Consider the following 21,346-nt stretch of genomic DNA (forward strand, 5'->3'; position numbering starts at 1 on the left):
GCCAGCTCCCTAGAGTACAGATCACCAGTCAGCAAACTGTAGCCCACTGGCCAATTTCAGCCCACAACCTGCTTTTGTAAATAAAGTTTTATCGGCACATAGCCACTTAACATTAGTTTACGTATTGTTTGTAGCTGCGATCATGCGGCAAGGCAGAGTTACGTACTTACAACAGAGGCCCTATGGCGTTGCAAAGCCTAAAATATTTGCGGTCTCTCCTTTAACAGAAAAAAGTTCACCAATTTCTGCTCTAGAGCTAGGGGAACATAATATGGGCCCAGGTAGGTGTAGAAAGTGAGTTTCTCAATCTGTAGGGTGTCCAAATAGTTATAAATTTTCTTCAGAAAATTGTTTTTGACCACATTTAAACTTTTAATCTATCTAGAATTTTTTTTGTATTGCTCAGAAATTGGGATTCACCTTTATTTCCCACTGAATAACAGATAGCCATTTGTTCCTCCACCATGTATTTAATGTAACGATTTTTTTGTCATGGATTGAGATACCATCTTTGTTATATATTTTATTCAGTTATATGCAATATGTGTTTAGTTTACATGCACACCTTCCTCTTCCACTCATTTCTTTATTCCTTTTAACGCTAGTAATAATAGTTTTGATTATAGTGGCTTTGTGTGTGGTATGTTTAATAATTGGAAAGGCGATTTTTCTCTTATTTTTTTCCATATGTACTTCAAAATCATTTTGTTAATGCAAAATCTGCAAGGAATTCTGATTGAAATATAGATATTAACTTTGGGGAGAATGGCAATTTTATTAAGTTTTTCTGTCCAGATTTTTCATATCTTGTGTTTTATGTCCTTAAATAAGATTTTATGGTTCTAAACCAAGATAGGAAATCCAAAATCTCTAATATAAAGAACCTTAAAACCTTTTGGGAAGACATCACAAATCAAGCCAGTAGATTGATTGAGGGAAATATTTTTAATATATGTTCTAGTTTTACTAAGAGTACTATGTAAAAGATTCTCGCAAGTTAATAATAAAAATAAGCAGCCTCATAGAAAAATGAGCAAATGATAAGAATTTCACAAGATGGCAAATCTAAATATTTTTTTTTTAATTTTCTTTAAAAAAATTTTTTTAATGTTTATTTTTGAAGGGGAGACAGAGAGAGAGAGAGAGAGAGAGTGAGAGTGGGGAAGGGGCAGGGAGAGAGGGACACACAGAATCCAAAGCAGGCTCTAGGCTCCAAGCTGTCAGCAGACACCGATGTGGGGCATGAAATCATGAACTGCAAGATCATGACCTGAGCCGAAGTTGGACACTTAACCGACTGAGCCACCCAGGCGCCCCGCACATCTAAATATTAATAAACATGCAAAAAGGTGAATAAAATTCCAGTAGTCAAGGTAAAGGAAATTACCATTTCAAACCCATTAGAGTGGCCAAAAAGAAAATAGTCTGGTTAACATCTGTTGTTCATAGGGTAAGCATATATTTCTGATAGAAATATGAATTGTAGCCTTTTTGGATAATAGTCTAACAATACCTGCTTACACACACAATATTGCTTTGCTTTTAGAACTTACTCCACAGAAATAGAAGCACTGGTATGTTCATCTTTACCAGAATGCTAATTGCAGCTTGGTTCATGATGGGAAAACATTGGAAACAAGGTGTATGTTTATGATTAAGAAACTGGTAAATGGGGGCACCTGGGTGGCTCAGTTGGTTAAGCATCCATCTCCTTGATTTCAACTCAGGTCATGATCTCTCAGTTCGTAAGTTCAAGCCTTGTATAGGGCTCTGCGCTGACAGTACAGAACCTGCTCGGAATTCTCTGTCTCCCTCTCTCTCTGCCCCTCCCAGGCACTCACTCTCTCTCTGTCTCTCTCTTAAAAGCAAAGCTAAAAAAAGAAACTGGGTAAATGAAATGAGGTGCATATATACAATGAAAAAATATGCAGCTATTATAAAGGCTAACATTGTGCCTGTTGACTTGGAGAGACTTCCATAGTGTATTACGTGAGAAAAATTAGATTCAGAGGAGTGTGTGTAGATTGGTCACAGTTTTACAAAACAAATAATAAACCTCTGAAGAAAAGAACTTCTTAGATGTATATGTATTTGTTTGCAGATGATTCTTTGAGTAGAATAAATGGGAAATGGAATTGAGAGTAGAGGAATAAGGGAGGAGAGGTAATCAGGAAAGAAATTTATTAGAAAAAAGTGATACATGATAAAACAGGAGTATCCGTAATAGGCAGTATGGTATGATCTAGTCATGTTTCTATAAAATTAAATATATATGTATAAATGTGTATACATTCTTCTCTAAAATAAAGTCAAATTCCACAAGATACATTTGGCTTTCATTGTTAGCTTTTCGTGGCTTGTTCTTTGACCCAGGTTGGTCCAGATGGTCTGATGAAGTTAAATGGCTCAGCCCTTAACAATGAGTTCTTCACTTCAGCAGCCCAAGGCTGGAAGGAACGACTCTCAGAAGGTAAGTGTTCTACCCTGCATGCTTCCTAGGTTGTGTATGCACTTGGAGCCACTGTGAGGGCATATTGGCACCTCTCCGCCTCGATGAGTTTTTGAGCAATTTGGGTAGGCAAAGGACAGGATGTTTCCATGGGCTAGAGGTAGCTATCCTGTGTGAAACACTACACTGACCTTTATCCAGAGCCTGTGTAACCAGGTTTTAGCTCCAGATGGAGTCTAGCAATGTTTCTTCAAGAGTTCACAGTCACCTGGGAAACTAAAAAAAAAACAACAAAAAAAACAGATTTTTAGGCCCTAGTCCTAAAGATTCTGACTTAGTGATTCTAGGTTAAAATGAGATTTTACTAAGCTCCTTAATAAGTGGAGTGTAAAATTAGAGTTACAGTGCTGTATTATGTTTGTTTTTCAGTTACACATGGAATACAAACCAGCACTTGAAAAGTCATAATGAATTTATGCCAAGGCATAGCTTAAAACAAGTGTGAGAAACTTTAAAATAAATAAATTTATGGGGCACCTGGGTGGCTCAGTCAGTTAAGCCTCCAACTTTGGCTCAGGTCACGATCTCACAGTTCATGGGTTTGAGCCCCACGTCAGGCTCCGTGCTGATGGCTCAGAGCCTGGAGCCTGTTTCAGATTCTGTGTCTCCCTCTCTCTCTCTCTGTTCCTCCCCCACTCTCACTCTGTCTCTCTCTCTCAAAAATAAAATAAACGTAAAAAAAAAAAAAAGATTAAAAGTAAATACATTTGTAAGGAGAGCAATTAGGAATGCTATTCATCTGACTTTTTGTCAGATCTCTGGCATTTAGGGTTAACTGACAAGCTAATATCTACATTCACTGCAGTTGTTGACATTTTCCCTCCTCTTGTTTTTGTTCTTTTCGGAGGCAAATTCTGTCCTTTTTTTTTTTTAAATGGTTAATTTTTTGTGTATGTTTATTTATTTCTGAGAGAGAGAGTGCAAACAGGAGAGGTGCAGGGGTTGGGGGGCCAGAGGACTGAAGTGGGTTCTGTGCTGACAGCAGACAGTCCAATGAGGGGCTCGGGCTCCCGAAGCGTGAGATAAATTATGACCTGAGCCAAAGTTGGACGCTCAACCAACTGAGCCACCCCATTGTCCCTAGGGGGCAAATTCTGTGTAGAAAGGCTCTCTCACTGATTACTTTTTTTCTGCAAGAGCTAAAATGATAAAATTCCGTTTTCTTACCCCCAAGAGACCTTCAACTTCACGTCTACCATTGCTACCTCTTACTCCTTGGTGCCCTGGGTGGTAGAATATAACAGAGACCAATGTTTCCAAGCCGCAGCTTGAAGGTGGCCTACCCAGCACATTGGACGGTTCTCTGCTGATGGAGTAGGAGGACTGAAGGCGGCTGGTAGTATGTGCACGTAACTGTCATGTTCCGAGCAGCTGGGTGTTTGACATGTTGAATGTCTCCTCGCCAAGGCGCTAGAGTGGCACAATTTCTGGGACAGTTAGAAAACTGGCAACTCCTAAATAGCTCCCTCTCTTTTTACTGGAGCCTCAAATGCCTCTGAGCGGGGCCATTGCTGTTCATTATGCAGTAGGAGATAAAGGGCATAAAATACAAGTCGCCTCAGAGAAACAGAGCTTTAAAATAATAAAATACTCAGTGGCATTATTTACTGAAAACATATGATGAGAGTCATATCAAATTTCCAGTGGAAATTAAACATTCAAGGTTAGTGATAAAGGAAATCTGTAGAGAAACGATGTTTGGTGTTGGAGGGAGGTGCTACAAGGAAAGCCCAGAGAAAAGGCACAAGTGGCCCAGGCTGAGACCGAAAACTGCATGGAGTGGTGCACAAGTATTTTTATTTCACCTGATGGCATTTAGCTGCTCCCTTCCAGTGAGGAATTTTGAGAAATTTCTGTTAGAATTCTGGGAAATTTCTATTATTTTCACATGATGGTATTTTGACTCCTGCACAAGTCTTTTGTAATCTGCAAAGTTAAAAAATGGAAACACCATATTTCTATTGAGTATCCTTTTTAAAAATTTTATCTTATTTTATTTTGGTACATTATAGGTGAGTTTACACCTGAGATGCAGGTGAGAATTCGACAAGAGATTGAGAAGGAGAAAAAAGTAGAGCCATGGAAAGAACAATTCTTTGAAAGCTACTATGGTCAGAGGTAATATCAAGACAGGTTCCATAAACAAAATGTTCATTCCTACATATATGTCACACAGTGTTTCATCTTACTACCTTTCTAGAAAATCTGGTCCTCAATTTCCTTCTATTTTTTTCACCAATTCTATTTTAGGAAGAATTATTTTCTTTTTATGAGTCATGGGTGCCCAGAATTGGATTACTTGACTCTTAACACATTACTATTGTGGGTGGGATGGTTTTATTTAAAAAAAAAAAAAAAAAAAAAAAAAAGTGTTATCTTGAATTAGAGTCCCTTTCTTTGAATAGGGTGAATAGTTCTTCCAGTGACTTTATAAGTTAAGAGAATACTGAAATCCTGTACATCTTTTCTAGTAGTTAATTATCATCCCACAAGATGATAATTTATCCAGAATCACTGAGGAATCCCATAATATGGATCATTATGCCCAGGGCATCATTAAATAGTTTCTTCTCTGTATAGGGCCCTCTGGGAGATATTCATAGCTGAATCAAGATACAAACCCTGTTCTCAAGGATATGTTGTCTAAAAAATTTTTTTTTTCCTAACAAAAAGTCCAAATAAAATTTTAAAGGGGACATTTAAATAGATGGCAGTGGAGCTGTATTGTTCGAAGTAGAATTGAACATCCAGAGTCTGTTGGTTTGGCTCCCTTCTTTCCTTCGGCATACCTAATGGCAGTCCTTAAGAACACTCATACCCACAGTTTGAGAACTAATGGCTCTTTTCCTTATCTCCAAGTAGTTCATTGATCCCCTTTATGGTCACTTAGGAAGTAATTCCTCCTGAGATTCAGAGTCTCACTTACTGGGGCGCCTGGCTGGTTCAGGTATTAGGGCATGCAACTCGTGATCTTGGGGTTGTGAGTTCAAGCCCCACGTTGGGTATAGAGATTACTTAAAATCTTTTTAAAAAAAAAGAAAAGAAAAAGAGTTTCACGTATTGATATTTCTCCACTCTTGGTATGAGCTCTGAGCCCTCCCTCCTTAGGCAGATAGAGCATTGTAGCAATTCTTGGGTTTTTCTGTTTTTAGCTCTTATTTTTTGCCAGCTTTTATAGAAGAACTGTTTTTTGCTATTGTATAGTTTTGTTGTTAGCCATTGTGCAGTCCTGATTGAAGTCACCAAAGAGGGTGCCTTGCTTTTGCCTGTTTAAACAATATTCTAAAACATTAGGAGGAGTCTCTAGTGACTCCTACTGAGTAGCTTAGCTCTAGGCCACACTATGGAAGTCCCATCAGTTCACTCCTGGGATAGCTCAGAGGCATTGGTCTCGGAATTATAGAACTATACTAAATGAAGTTTAAACAGGCTTTCCAGAAACTCCCAAGTTCTAATTTTCAATGCTTGGAGAGTGTTGACAGCCAACCCCTGTCTCCTCAGGGGCCCTTAGATTTCTTGGGCCAGCCTTTCTCAGGTGCTGCAGAGCAGAGTTGATCAGGGTGCATGGGTCTTGGCCTTTTTTCACTTCCCTTGTGAGTAGTCTGTGATGCTTGCTTCTAGACAAGGTAGCCCCTCTTACATGCAAAAGTAATGATAATAATTAACATTATTGAGCTTTAATATGTGCTAGGTACTGTTCTAAGTACTTTACATGCATTAACTTAATAACACCAATAGTATCAAGTGATGAATCTCAGTATATAACTGAAGAAAGTGAGGTACAGAAGACTAGTGACTTACTCAATGTCACATGGATCTTATCAGAGCCAGGATTTGCATCCAGGCACTCGAACTCCAGAGCTTCACTAATGATGATAATAGTGAAGATAACATGTGAGGAATACCTCCTATGTGTCAGGGTTCCTTCTAGGCATTGCCATATACTATTATCTCATAATGCTTTCAATAACACGAGCCATTTCTCAACTAGAATATTTTTTTCTTCCACCTTTTAGTTCTGGCCTGAGCCTTGAGGATTCAAAGAAATTAACAGCCTCGCCCAGTGATCTCAAAGTAAAGAAAACCCCAGCAGAGCAACCAAAATCCATGCTTCCTTCAGAGGCCTCACCTGCCAGTACAGTCCCAGTGATTCCCCAGTTAGAGTCTATAGAAGAAGTGGCACAAGCACCATCCCCAGTAAGGAAGGAAGAGCATGAAAGCCAAGATCTGGTGCCGCCGAACTCGAAGCCCACAGAGCCCCTACTGTCCTCAGCAAGCAATACCCAAGAGCTTGGCGGCACTGTTCCCATCAAGTGCCCTAAGGATGATGAGCTCTTGGAGCAGAAGCCAGTTGCCTCTGTTGAACAGGAGTCTGAGAAAGAGAATCATCTCACTACAGTTTCTAATTACAACAAAGATGAAAGCCAAGGAGCTTTAGTTACGTCCCCAAACAAACCCAAGAGTCCTGGGGTGGATAAGCCAGGAATGAAGCCCATAGTGGAAACAGGTCCACAGGAGACCAGTATGAAAGAACCTCCATCAGCTCTGACCGATCACAGCCCAGAGAGCCTTAAGAGGAAATCTTGTCTCCTCCAAGAAGAGGCCCCTGTGAGCTGGGAGAAAAGGCCGCGTGTCACTGAGAATCGCCAGCACCAGCAGCCATTTCACGTCTCGCCACAGCCCTTTCTCAGTAGAGCAGACAGGATCCAGGTGCGAAAAGTACCGCCTCTCAAGGTAAGTGAGTGGGAAGAATTGAGTTTCTGGTCATACTTATTTAATTTCAAGTCATTTGTGTTATTTCTTAATGCAGAAGCAGTTGTATATATTTGATAAGCATGTAACTGTGGTCTTACCCGAATAAAATTATTAATAAACAGGCATTTAGAACTCCATTCCTACAGATCTTTTAGGTTTTGAGTAAGTAAGGTACCTGCATATCTAATGTAGACTACGTCCGTCCACCCACCCACCCCTGCTGGCTACTCTTATATCTTAAAATAGTTACCGATAGTATTCTGTCTCATGTGGCAGAATAAGAAATATGATAAGAGAAGGAAGTCATCGATGTGATTAAAAGATCTGTCTTTGGGGCACCTGGGTCGCTCAGTTGGCTAAGCATCTGACTCTTGGTTTTGGCTCAGGTCATGATCTCATTGTTCATGGGTTTGAGCCCCGTGTCTGGCTCTGCACTGATAGCGTGAAGCCTGCTTGACATTCTCTTTCTCTTCCCCCCCCCCCCCCCCCCCCCGCCTCTGCTCCTCCCTTGCCCTCTCTCCCTCTCTCCCTCTCTCTCTCCAAATAAATAAATAAACTTAAAAAAAAAAAAAAGATCTCGGTAGCGAGAGCGATGATATTTAAGTGTACCTTGGCCCTTTTCTTACTGCCATAACTAATTTGATGTTCTGTGGCTCTAGAACTACCTTTAGTTCCACCTTTTTTTTTTTTTAAACTTTATTTACTTATTTTGAGAAAGACAGAGATAGTGTGAGTGGGGGAAAGGCAGATAGAGGGGGAGACAGAATCCCAAGCAGGCTTCACACTGTCAGCACAGAGCCCGACATGGGGCTTGAACTCAAGGAACCTTGAGATCGTGACCTCAGCCAAAGTTGGACGCTCAACAGACTGAGCCACCCAGGTGCCCCATCTTTTTAAAGGAAACGTTTGTGGCTGCCTTGAGTCACTGCTGGTTTCTTGAGAGAAGGTTTCTTCTTAGTAAGGTGAAATAGCCTTGCTAAGCTCTGCTCCTTAGGATATGTCATTAACTTCCATGTTAGTGTTATATTGCTGCGTATCAAATCTTTCACATTCGGAAAGCAGTATCGCTAAGATATTATATAAAGACTGCTTTTAACCAATAGTGAGCCCTTTAAAGCCCAAACACATTTTTTACTTCTGATATAAAGGTTTAGTAATACTTGGCCTTGTGCTTAATATCAGTTTGTAATCCATTTATTCATTTGATAAATAGTATCTACATTTTTATTAATGGTATTTATTAATACTATTGTGTCTACTATGAACCCAGGCACTGGGTATTATTCATTCATATTAGGATATAAAGAGAAAATCCACATAGAAATACTCCCCCCCCCCTTTAATTTAACTTAGTTGAACCAAAGTTGTTCTTTCAGAAAATATCCCTTAGAAACTTTCATTTGCTAGTACTTGACCCATTTCATTTACTACGTGATTTCCCTCTCATTTTGCCTACTACTAATTGTATGACATTCTTCATGACTTCTTAAAACATTTTTTTAACATTTATTTATTTTTGAGAGACAGAGCATGAGCATGGGAGGGGCAGAGAGAGGAGGAGACACAGAATCTGAAGCAGGCTCCAGGCTCTGAGCTGTCAGCCAGAGCCCTACGCAGGGCTGGAACTCACAAACTGCGAGATCATGACCTGAGCTGAAGTCGGATGCTTAACCAACTGAGCCACCCAAGCGCCCCTCTTCATGACTTTCTAATTTTAAGATTTATACACTTACAAATCTCACCCTTTTAAAAAAATTTTTTGAGACTTTTCTACCATGAATGCTTTGCCAGAGAGTGTGATTTTTATGAAAATCACTTTTACTATTCTTACAGTACCGTGGCTTGATTCTTTTTTTTTTTTTTTTTTTTAATTAAATGCCCTAGAACATCTGTAATAGTTATTTGTTCCTTTAAACTCTAGCAGCTACTAGGGGGGGCCAGACTTTGATGCATTCTAATGAACTCTGATAGCTTCTGAAGTATAGTTTCAAATATGAGTCAGATTCCTTTCAGATACAATATTTCACGATATGAAAATCAGTGGTTTCAAACTTGATAAAAGCATTTTTCCCTAGGGTTCTAATTTGTAAATTTTGGGATAAGACTCAGAGCGCGTATAGTTTTAAAAAGCTCCCCAAGTAAGTTTAAAAAGCTCCCCAAGTAAGTATTAAGCCAGCCAGGGAGGAGAATGACTATAGCAAACATATATATTATGTGCATCCTTCCTCATGGGATGGGCAGAGTGGGGTGTGTCTGTGGATTACACACTGTCTCTGTCTTCCAGTGCTATCTAGAAGCCTCTGTCATTGAGATAATTCAGCCTATATGCTTAAGTGTGCATGGGTGTATGTGTGTAGAGCAGAAGAGAGCAAGAATTTTTCCTTGGACCTTGGAAGGAGAGCTAGGAAGACAAAGACAGTGGTATGCTTCTCACACACACACTTTTGAAAGCGCAAATACCGTAGAAAGGTCTGTATCGTAAATAATAAGCAGTTGTGAGTAGTAATGCCATTAGGAGGGAGTTGTGTTGGGAAAAGCGGTATGAGGATTTGGGGTGGACAGGATGTCGGGGGAGGAGAGACTTTGGCACCACTCTAAGAGGTGGAAGGACCCTGGAGACGAAATCGTGTTGCTGTCTCCGCAGTCTGGTCTCTTGGCCATGGACCTGCCACCATTGCCACTGGTGTTGTGCAGTGTTTACCCTACTGGGAAAATTCAAGTGTTGATGAAGTTCTGTTACTCTTGTAAGTGAAAACTAAGCTCTGGCGTTTTCTTTTTCTCCCTCCTTCTTTCAGATACCTGTCTCCAGAATCTCCCCCATGCCTTTTCCTACATCGCAGGTCTCTCCCAGGGCTCGTTTTCCAGTCTCCATCACTAGTCCTAACAGAACAGGAGCCAGAACTCTTGCAGACATCAAAGCAAAAGCCCAGCTGGTCAAAGCACAGAGGGCAGCAGCCGCCGCCGCCGCCGCCGCTGCCGCCGCCGCCTCGGTTGGAGGGACCATTCCAGGACCTGGCCCGGGGGGTGGACAAGGTCCAGGAGAGGGTGGTGAAAGGAAGCCTGCTAGAGGAGGGAGTCCAGACTCAGACAGAGCCCGTGAACCCGGAAAGGGCCCCGCACTGGAATTGGCAGGAACTGGAAGCAGGGGAGGTACGAGAGAGCTTTTACCCTGTGTTCCAGAGACTCAGCCCCAGTCTGAGACCAAGACCCCAGACCAGGCTCAGCCTCATAGTGTCTCTGGAGCACAACTACAGCAAACCCCCTCAGTGCCTCCAACACCTGCCATCAGTGGAGCACGCACAAGTGTCCCATCACCAGCCCACACTCACGCACCCCCACCAGCTGTAGGGAAGCTGAGTAATGAAAAACTGAATCCCACCAGGGCAACAGCCACAGTGGCCTCTCTTACCCACCCACAAGGGCCCAACGATTGCAGACAGGAGAAAGCGCCTTCTGCTCCGACAGATTCTGCTCTCCTCTCTGGTGCCTCGCCTGTTCGTTTTGCAGCTGACGGCACAGTTGAGCCCAGAGTAGGTTCTAGTAAGAATATACCAGACCCTTCAGCCTCAGCAGAGACAACTGCTAGTACGTCAGTGGATATGACTCCCTCTCCTTTAACATCTTTATTAACAGCAGCCACTTTAGAAAAGCTTCCTGTACCCCAGGTCAGTGTGACTGTAGCACCTACCGGATCAGCTCCGTCCTCGAGCACTTTGCCAGTAGCTTCTAGCCTTAAAACTCCAGGAACTTCTTCAAATATGAATGGACCCATTTCAAGGCCAAGCTCTAGTATCCCTGCGAATAATCCTTTGGTCACTCAGCTGCTTCAGGGCAAAGATGTTCCCATGGAGCAAATTCTGCCCAAACCTCTCACCAAAGTTGAAATGAAAACTGTTCCACTGACCACAAGAGAGGAGCCGGGGGTAGGAGCCCTCACAGGCACCAACGCAACAGAGATCAGCAGAGAGGAAGTTAGTGAGAGGCAGTCTCGCCCAGCTCTACAGCCGCTGGGTAAAACCTTGCAAAATAAGCAGCTCCCCCAGGTTCCAAGATCCCTCCAGCTCTTGACAGGTAAGGATCTGAGGGACTCTAGCATTGACACACACCAATACCAGGAAGGACTAAATAAAGCCACTCAAGATCAGATCCTTCAGACTCTCATCCAGAGGGTTCGGAGGCAGAATGTTCTCCCGTTTGTGCAGCCCTCCCAGTTCAGCTTCACTCACTCAGGTTTCCAGTTAGAGGATATCTCCACAAGCCAGAGGTTCATGTTGGGTTTTGCTGGCAGAAGGACATCAAAGCCTGCAATGGCAGGTCACTACTTACTTAACATTTCCACCTATGGCCGGGGTTCAGAGAGCTTTAGGAGGACCCATTCTGTAAACCCTGAAGACCGTTTTTGTCTAAGTAGCCCCACTGAGGCCTTGAAAGTGGGATATACAGACTGTAAAAATGCAACAGGAGATAGTAGCAGCGGCAAAGAAGAAGATACTGATGAGGAAAGTACTGGTGATGAGCAAGAACCCATCATGGTGAAGGAGGAGCCCCAGGCTTCCCAGGGTTCTGGCAAGTGTGAAGCAAGTTCAGGACCCCACAGTAGAGAGACCCCATCCACCAATGATTGTTTAGCAAAAAAGAATGTGAAGGCGGAGACACCAGTGCATGAGCAAACCACTTTAAGCAAGGAGAATTACCTGTTCCCTAGAGGCCAAACATTTGATGAAAAAACCCTAGCCCGAGATTTTATTCAGGCAGCACAGAAACAAATAGCTCATGCAGTGAGAGGGAAGACGATGCGTAGCAGCCCTGAGCTTTTCAGTTCTGCTCTCCCTCTGACTGCAGACAGTCCCACCCATCAGCCTCTCCTCCTTCCGCCACTGCAAACCCCAAAGCTATATGGAAGCCCCACACAGATTGGGCCAAGCTACAGAGGCATGATCAATGTCTCCACCTCGTCTGACATGGACCCTAACTCTGCTGTACCGGGGATGCCTGACTGTAGCCAAGTATCTAGCAACGTAGGTGATGTCATGTCCTTTTCAGTGACTGTCACTACTATCCCTGCTAGCCAAGCTATGAATCCCAGCAGCCATGGCCAGACCATTCCTGTTCAGGCCTTTCCTGAAGAGAACAGCATAGAGGACACACCTTCGAAATGTTACTGCCGATTGAAAGCCATGATCATGTGCAAGGGGTGTGGAGCGTTCTGCCACGATGATTGCATCGGCCCCTCTAAACTTTGTGTCTCCTGCCTTGTCGTTCGGTAACGAGACTAGAAAGAGAACATGCTGTAAAGGAGGCAGGAAGGGAAGGGTTGACGAGATGTGTTTTTTGCATCCTTTGGGAATCACAGAAATAAATAAGGAGGTTTCAGTTGTCTTGAGAGACAAATGTTACTTAATCAGGAATACAGAGTGCAGATCTTACATTTTAGAGGAAGAGCACCTTGTATAGTAAGTCTAGGTCAAGCAAGACTTTGTGAATTTGTGACAAGTTTGCACTTACAAAATCATGTAAATATGTCACATTTTGTTTTAACGTTTTTCCAGCTGTTTAGGTAATGATGTATTACTTTAAATTCAGATTTATGTTCTGCTTCATGTGACTCTGAGAAAACTTTAATGCCATGCATGGTTACAGGAAGCTGTCTCTTTTCTGTCCTTTCCTAAGTAGCCAGGAAAAGGAAGGAGTTGAAGGGATGGTCTGGAGAAATGACCATTCAAGCTGATTATGTCATGACAGTCTGACTGCAGGCTTTACATGGATTATTCAGCCTTTGCAGAATCTGGAGTCAGGGTTTGCTCAGTCCCTTTATCTTAGACAGGAAGAACCTTCTTAAGTTCAAATTTTTGATAAGATGTTAATTTCACAGGTAGTATTTCAGACCCCAAAAGCTCTTGACCTGGTTCTTGGCTTCCACAAACCCGTGCTGTTGCCAAGCTCTCTGCTTGCAGTTTGTGGATCCCTGCCCTCAAGTCCCACTACCCTGCCCTGAGACTGTGAATGTGGCCCATAAAGGGGATGCCTCTCCGGGCCCCTGCTGTTACTGTCGCCTGTGCAGGGCAGCAGTTCCGGCAATAACATCCAAGTACTTTGTCAGTCGTGGAGCTTACAAACAGGTAGGAAATACTAGGACAAAAGTAACAAATAATATTAATGATGGGGTGATTTGAACTATGTGTTTTGTTGGGCAAAGGAGTAAAAGTGCAGAAATTTTTAAACTGAACATACAGACCTTTGGAAAACGGTTTTAACACTAGAAACAAGGTAGTCTTTCTTTTCCTCTTCTTGCCCAACCCGTTCCCTGATGTTCTGTAGTCCTGCTGTCGCTGCAGGAAGAAAAGCCCTTGGCTGTCACATTTGCCCGTTCTGTTAAGCCTGTTTGGACCTCCCAGGCATCTGAGGAGTATGGAAGAACCTTGTTCTATATGACTCTGAACACAGTGTGCACGCATACAGTAAAAGTTAGACACTTTTCCTGTTTGAGAAAACCTGTCCTCTATTTTGGATTGCTGGTATCTATGCACTAGAGATTTCTAATGTAAAGGGGCCTCAGTAAATGGCTAAGGGAACATCTAGAAAGGAGAAATTAGCTTCACAGTTTTGTTATTTGTTTTTGTTGACTTTTTTTGTTTCCTTTTTTATTCTTTTAAATCTTGTCTCTAATGACTGAGGAGTTTTTGAGTACATATATTTAGGTCATGGTTAAAGAACATTAGAATAAATCTACAGTTTATCAGAATTTGGTATCGAAGAATTGGGTGTTGTCAATGTGCATCTTTTGCATATTGATTTTAAGTTTCTTAATTTCAAGTGTATAAAGTAAAAATATTATTGCAACCTAGTACACTTGTGGTTGTACTTAGTATTCAGGATGTGATATTTACCATATGCAGAACAGTGTAAACTTATTAAGTCACATTCCAGATTAGGAGAAAGTAGACAGTAACACTCTTCCCCATTCTGTTACCCATTCCCCTCCTTGCCCCATAATATACATGCTTGTAATACTTTTGAACCCCATAAGAAACTTACTGCTACACTATTCTTCAGTTTTTGTTTTTGTTAATTTTTTGCGACCCAAGGCAAATACAAGATTAATATCTGTGTTCCAGTTTCAGCTGAGACAATAGGATGCCCTCCTAACTTCCCGTTTTCTTCGTGGCTTAAAAATATGAAGGCTGCAAGGATACAGGGGTAAGGATTAAGTTCTCCAGCCAAGATCCAGTAGGAAACAGAAACCATGCTTCTGTTCCCCAGACTGTCAGTACCCTGGACAGTCCAAGGGAGGGAGTTCAAAGCACCTATTGCTGGGTTAGACTCCCCATACTTAGCTTCTTCACTCCCCGTGTCCGTGCCAGGACCGAAGGCGGTCTGTGCGCTGGAAGTGCCTGAGTGATTCAGAACGGACCCCATGCTGAACGTTAATTACCAGTTTGGATTGATCAACGTGAGTTTTCTTCTTTGCGCCTTTGCTGTCATAGAAAGTCTCTCTTCCATGGTTCTCCTAATCTGAGGTTGGACAGACTAACCAGGAAAGGAGGAAACGTATCAGGGATTTTCAAGTCCACTTGGAGAGCAGACCGTATTGTGCCTCTTCATCTTGACCAGGCTCTTGCAGATAGGCCCTAAGCATTATGATTCCCCAGATTCTCCTAACAAATAATACTCAGCTAATGAAATATTTGCATTTACGAATGTCCCTAAAACAGAATTTGTCGTCTAGGTACACTGCCTCAATCTTGACAAAATGAGAGAATAGATTCTCTTGGGTTGGTAGTAAATTAAATACAACCCATTTGTCAGTTCGTTTCAAAACAGTGGTTTCAGGTAGAAAGTCATTTTAAGAGCTGAACAGAAAAGCAAGAGCAACAATCCAACCGTATTACAATCTGACTCTTTTGAAAATGAAGCAGTAGGAACAAGAAAGATCTTTGTGTTGTTAAGAGCATGGGACTCCAGTACCTTTGAAGCAGTTTTTATCTTAGGTTTTCAGAGTTGCTTTACCTTTCAGTTCAATCTGAAAGGTTGTGGATAAGTGCTAAGCTTATTTTTGTGGTATGTAGTTGCACTATTTCCAGTGACTAGTCAGGCATTGTGCCTGATGCTTATACCTCCAGGGTATGCTTCTCAGCCTTCAGATACCTTCCTTTGTAGGTCACCTTGGGGAGAGAGCATTAACAATAATCATCTCAGTCTTACTTAACGAATGTTCTGAGTTGTCTAGTAGAGAAGGCTCCCTGAATCTTAAAAAAAAATTTCCATAAAAATTCTCCAGCCTATTAAACAAAATAAAGCCAAATAGCCTGGAGTGTTTGCCCTACTATTCCTTAAACCCTGTGCTCAAGATACTGAAACTATATGTGATGTCCCATGTAACATTTCTAAGAATAAGATCTGGCAAATGGGACGTTTTTCTTGGGGTAGGGGAAGCATACTAGCATGGGCTGGGAAGGCACCCAGATGTATGTGTTTTAGGAATTCTCTCAGATTTAAATAAATAGCCAAAGGAAGACCTCGTTGCCTTCTGGGTGAAGGTGTAAATTCACATGTATTAATAACTTGACAGTGACGATCCTAATTGCTTATTAATTGCCTTTCTCTACCTTAGAGTCCTTAAAGAACTGTTCGGTGAAATGATTTGTTATAATGAGGGGGGTCTTCTCTGGTCAATACACCACTATTTATTTCTAGAACTCACTGTCCGTGAGCAGCGCCAGGGTTTTCTCTGTGACCTAGAGGTTTCACTTTCACAGCAAGGAGGGAAAAGTTCCCATTGCATTACAACAACGTGCTAAGTAAAAAACTTGGCCAGTGGTAGCTTTCAGCTCAATTTGTAGAATAGTCCAAAGAGACTCTGAGAAACATGATGATAGGCAGGGATCTTTCCTGCCATGTTTCAGTACCTACATACCTATTGAAAGGGAACAATAGGTGAAACATTTCCTAAAGTTGAAGTAAGAGCTTCATAGATTCTTGGTTACTTTATTTTTTTTAATGCTTTACATTTGATACAACTATTAAAGATCAATTTTAAAAATAGCTTTCCAGTAATATATTTTAAGTAATATATATTTTAATATCTATGTAAAAAGTGACAGTGGAAGACTTTGAATTTCTCATATATGGTATGTTTAATGTAGGACCTCACTGTTAAGGCACAAATTATTACAAAGGAAGTTACTCTAAAGACACTCAGATTATTTCCGAGAAATGCAATAAGGGGAATAGTTTTGAAGTTTATTTTTTATTTTAAAAGAAAATCAACTTATTTACCACAAGCTATTTTTTTTCCCTTCTGGCTTATAAGGTTTGTACAGACTGGTTTGGTAAATGCTAAACTTTTGTGTCTTTTGCCTTTTTAAAGGAATTGTTAACATTGGAATTGAGGGTATGTACAGAGAAGTTGGTGTCAACACCATTTAAAAAGTCATATTTTTTCACAAATATAGAAAAATCATTTTACATAAGAATTTTAAGTATTTGCAATAAATATATGTATATAGATTGTATGTATTCATATATTCTTATTTTTCATTTTATTATTAAGTAAAAGATAATTAAAGTGAAAATAAAAACCTTGGAGTTTTTGGTGAATCTTGAGGTTTGACATCCATCTGAGAGCGGTGTGGGTAAGGGCCCTCAGCTGTTGCCTTATATTATCATTGGAAGATTACCACAGATTGTATAGAGGAGTGAAATGAGGAATTTGGTGATAAACATATCAGGGTAGCGTATTTCTTTCAGAATTCTAGTAAAAATGTTAAATTCACCGTATCTGTCTGTCTCTGTTTTCACCCTTGAACTGTTCTGTCTCTTAACCACCTGGTGTTCCTGGGAACGTTCAAAACAGACAAACACAAAAACATGGTGTGCCCACTGTTTGCTTCTGTAACAAAGAACGGTAAGAAAATATCTCAGGGGGAAAATAGGTTTTTCTTTCTCAACAATGGTTAATGATTCATTAGCAAACATTTGCTGCCATCACCTTACAAGCAGTAGGACTACGTGAAGAAATAATCTCGTGAAGGTAATTGAAAACTTTTTTTCTGTTTCCCAGTTCTTCTCTAAGAAGTGAATTTCCTAAGCAGTTCTGTATCCTTCCTGATTTATCTGGAGAGGGAGTTTCCTAGCCAGTTTTAGGTCCTTGCTGGTTGATCTTGAGAGCTAGAAGAGCTAGGAGAACTTGGGTTTTGAACTGCCCAGTGTCGGGAAGGGCAATTATGCAAATACGGAATGAGCCAAATATTAGGAGAGCTTAACTGCCCATGGTCCCATACCTACAGATAGTCTGCAATCCTGTTCAAGAGAATTTTGTGGTTGCAAATACTTGGTTTTAGGATACGATTGAAGGAGCAAAATGATACCTAGATAGTCTTTGGAAATAAAGGAATCTAGCCCATTCTTTAAAAATGAATAATTTCTAGATTTATATTTTGGAAATTAATAAGGATATGTAGAATGCTTTTTAAAAGACAGCCTTATTATTTTTCAAAAATTGACATTTCAAACATTGGCGTTGCCCAACGACATTGAATATCGTTTACCCATCCAAGAGAACAGCACTGTAAATCTTTGCTGAAAATGCGCTTTTTTCTAAAGGAAATTTCTGAAGTCTCAGGGAATAGCTGCATCCTCATAATTCCCATATAAGAAATAGGAGTGAAGGTGAGATATTAAATGTGTTTACACCAGCCCATTATGGCCTTTTACAAAGCCATCCCCCCATTTCCAGTAGATATAATTACTTAAATGGGCCTCCTACCTCACCGAAAGTAAAATTCATATTCAGGTAATGACATAGGAGCCTAAATGTATAGTTGATCTGCAGTTGAGTGAGAAAGCAATATACCAGAACACAACTTCAGCTTGAATCCCCAACTGTCCTTTATTTACATCACAACCTTAGGAACCTGTGTTCATTGCTTTTGACACTACTTGACCATAAAGTGGTCTTTAGAAATAAGATTTTGCATACTGTTTCTAGCTGTTTTTGTGTACAAATCATGTTACTCGTTCACATATTTCTTGGAGCTCCTACTATGTGCTAAGCACTACTGAAGTTCAGGTTATACAAGGGTAAACAAAAGCAGCCATGTAAATTGCAAAAGGTCTTCCTAAAGTAGTAGTAGCCATACAGCGTGTGTCTAGTTAAGGGCTCAAGGAGTAAATATGTGCTACATATTTCCCAAGACATAATGGAAATTTAAGTGTAAATGAATTACAGAGGTGAAGCATTTGAGGCACTGAGCGAAACAGTGGCAAGACATGAAGAAAGAAAAGAAAGGCATTGCCCCTAGGTGAAATAACAGTGTGGAAGTGAAGAGCCATGTTAATAAAATTTACATTTTCTGAAAACAATCATTGGAAGATGTAGAATTCTTAATAGAAACGTCAAGAAGTTTCTTAGTAACATCTTAGTTGAAGAGAGAATCCCTTTCAATTAATTCTGGTCAGTGCATCAGGAAAGATGCTATCTGTTATTCTCAGCTAACCCTTTCTAATAACAATTAGGTAAATAATGCAGCCTTCCTGTCACTGATGTTAAAACACAAGGGAAGCTAAAGGGAATTAAAACTAAATCTTGATTTTCGTCTTGTAGTCTGGTGAGAAGGAAATGTATCCCTTTATTTTATATTGTTAAAAATGTTGTATCCGTGCTTTTTCTCCAAAGTGGATAAAATTAGTGTTTTAAAGTTTTTTATTATAATATCATAGAACTGGCTTTCCCCTCCCCACCCTCATCTCTAAGTCACAGAACTTGAGTTATAAGAAACTTCAGCAGGATTCTAGACCTAAAATTTTTAGCGGCCCAAATTCCCAATTCTTACTTTGAGACTGCCTGGTGTTTAAAAAAAAAAAAAAAAAAAAAAAAAGTTTTTAAAGGATAAATCATTGTGTTTTGTTAGTGCTTATTCTTGAAATTTCCTTACCATTTATCTTTAACCTGAATTGCTGGATTTGCAACTCAAATTCTGTATGCCAAAATAATCCAGATTCACCTTTCGGTCAAGAAGGTATTTGGTGTATTCCACTGTGAAATGTCTCAGCTTTGTCCAAGAAGCAGGAGGGTGGGTATCCTATATTTTCACAGTATTTGGTCACCTTAAACAAAAGATTTGGTTTCTTTTATAGAGACTTTATAAACTAAAGAATTTCTATACCTCCATGGAGCTTTCAGTCTTAACCGATAAAGGGCATCCTTGGAAAGACTTCCTTAAACTGGGAGGAGGGACTGAGCCTTGAATGGAGAGCCAGAGATGATCAGCTGGGCAGATGGGCTGTGACCACATAGTGGACTCTCCTGAAGAATAACTTCCAACTCAATGTCCCTGGTTCTCCAAACTCAAAGAGGCTAAAGGGAAATAAAAAACCTACTGATTTCCATCGTGACCGCAAAACCCAGAGAATGCCTAGGGGAGAAGAAAGATAAACCCAAGATTGGGTTTAAAATAGGTTTAAGTAAACTTGGGGTTATTCTTAACTTTTTTACAAAATGATTTTTTTTTTTTAAGGTTTTGGCTTCACATAATGTTACATTGCCATGATCGGAACCATTTGATTCCATTTGATTCGAGACATTTTGTAGGCTAAGTAATGGTTTTCTATTGAATCATCTACTGGCAACTTTTGCTACTGATCAGGATTTAGGTCTATACACCTGTCTGTTAGATGACACAGATGTTGCTCATAAACTCTATTAAGCCAACTTGAGTCAACATTGAATTTTACTAACTTTAATCATGGATCCTCTTTTTAAGTAGTTAAAATTCAGATTAGTCCAATAAGAAAGTAATGCATTAAATGATATCAAAATATTTGAAGATACTTTAGAACTATTTTGCACACAGCCTATTTCCTTTCTATGGAAAGTGTGGTACAAAAAAATGTTACTTTCTTGGGTCAGTTCTTTCTAAGAGTCAGTGTCTGATGTTTTCAGATACCTAGAGCTTGGACATGATGGAGTTGGACTTTGAACCCCAAGTAAGCAATTCTCATTTTAGGATTTCAGGCAATAGCAATTTGAAGACTCTGGTGACCTCAGCTGAACCTATATGTAATCACTTACCGCAAACTTTAAATTAATGAAACTCTTCCAGAGTCTCATATTTTGGTTTCCTCTTTGTTGCATAAGGAGACAGATACTGGGCTGGGAAAGACCTGACAATTTGCTCTTTGATAATAAACTACTGATTGAAGGCCAAGTTCTTACTGAATTCACAAAATATGTAGAATCCATGAGTACATGACAAATGAAACTCTAGAAATTAAAAACTTTTAGCCGTAAGTGCTATGACCTACTTTTTTAAAAAACCCATCTTAGTTCTGTGATTGCATCACACCTTAAGACTTTCACCAGCACCAAGAGAAATCCGAATGGAAGAAATGACCTTCTGTTGGTCTTGTTCACTTTAAAACTTTGTGCACATAGGCCTTAGCACTTTGACAGATAAAACTCTGCCTTTTAGCTCCCTCTCACTATCGTCTTTATTCCTCTCACTTTTAGACTGTTCCTTTCATTGGTTGTATAAAACTACCTTCTTCAGAATTGAATGTATAATGTTTCTGCACATGGGCAAATTGTATTTTATCTTAACGACTCATTTCAGTTGAATAAAGGCATACAGTTTTACTTTAGCGACTGTGCCTTTTCTTTTCCAAAAACCCCCAATACCATGTTGAATGACTCACCTGTTACTCCTTTTCCTGCACCTGATTGCACAATTTTCCCTGGATGCTGGCTAATTTGGGGAACTACAGAAAGTGCCAGTCTCCAGGCAACACTTGAAGGGTGTTAAAGAACTGAACATGAGCCAGAGAGAATGTGTGGTGCATTTCAAAAATAAAAAGGAAACCTGTACTACAAAGCCACAGTAATCAAATAGTGTGGAAATACCTTGAAGACAGACATACAGACCAATGAAGTAGAATAGAGAGCCCAGAAATAAACCGTTACATATATGATGGAGTGATTTTTGACAAGACCAGTCAATGAAAAAAGGGCAGTCTTTTCTATAAATGTTTTTGGGAAACTTGATACCTACATGCAAGAGAATAAAATTGGACCCTTACCCTAAGTCT

At 40.4% G+C, this 21,346-nt stretch overlaps 1 protein-coding gene across 2 annotated transcripts in view; it reads left to right on the top strand.

Annotated features, from left to right (window-relative positions):
- The window catches only part of ASXL2 (ASXL transcriptional regulator 2), a 135,225-nt gene extending 114,323 nt beyond the window's left edge, over positions 1 to 20,902 (top strand). For both annotated transcript variants that reach the window (XM_043604368.1, XM_043604369.1), the window contains 4 exons: positions 2,374 to 2,470; positions 4,522 to 4,627; positions 6,526 to 7,243; positions 10,060 to 20,902. In XM_043604368.1, coding sequence (XP_043460303.1) covers positions 2,374 to 2,470; positions 4,522 to 4,627; positions 6,526 to 7,243; positions 10,060 to 12,531 — 3,393 coding nt within the window. In that variant the 3' untranslated portion in view covers positions 12,532 to 20,902. The remainder of the gene's footprint in view (positions 1 to 2,373; positions 2,471 to 4,521; positions 4,628 to 6,525; positions 7,244 to 10,059) is intronic.
- The last annotated feature ends 444 nt before the right edge of the window (positions 20,903 to 21,346 follow it).

This window comes from Prionailurus bengalensis, chromosome A3 (genome assembly GCF_016509475.1).
Source record: "Prionailurus bengalensis isolate Pbe53 chromosome A3, Fcat_Pben_1.1_paternal_pri, whole genome shotgun sequence".
Classification (NCBI taxonomy): Eukaryota; Metazoa; Chordata; class Mammalia; order Carnivora; family Felidae; genus Prionailurus; species Prionailurus bengalensis.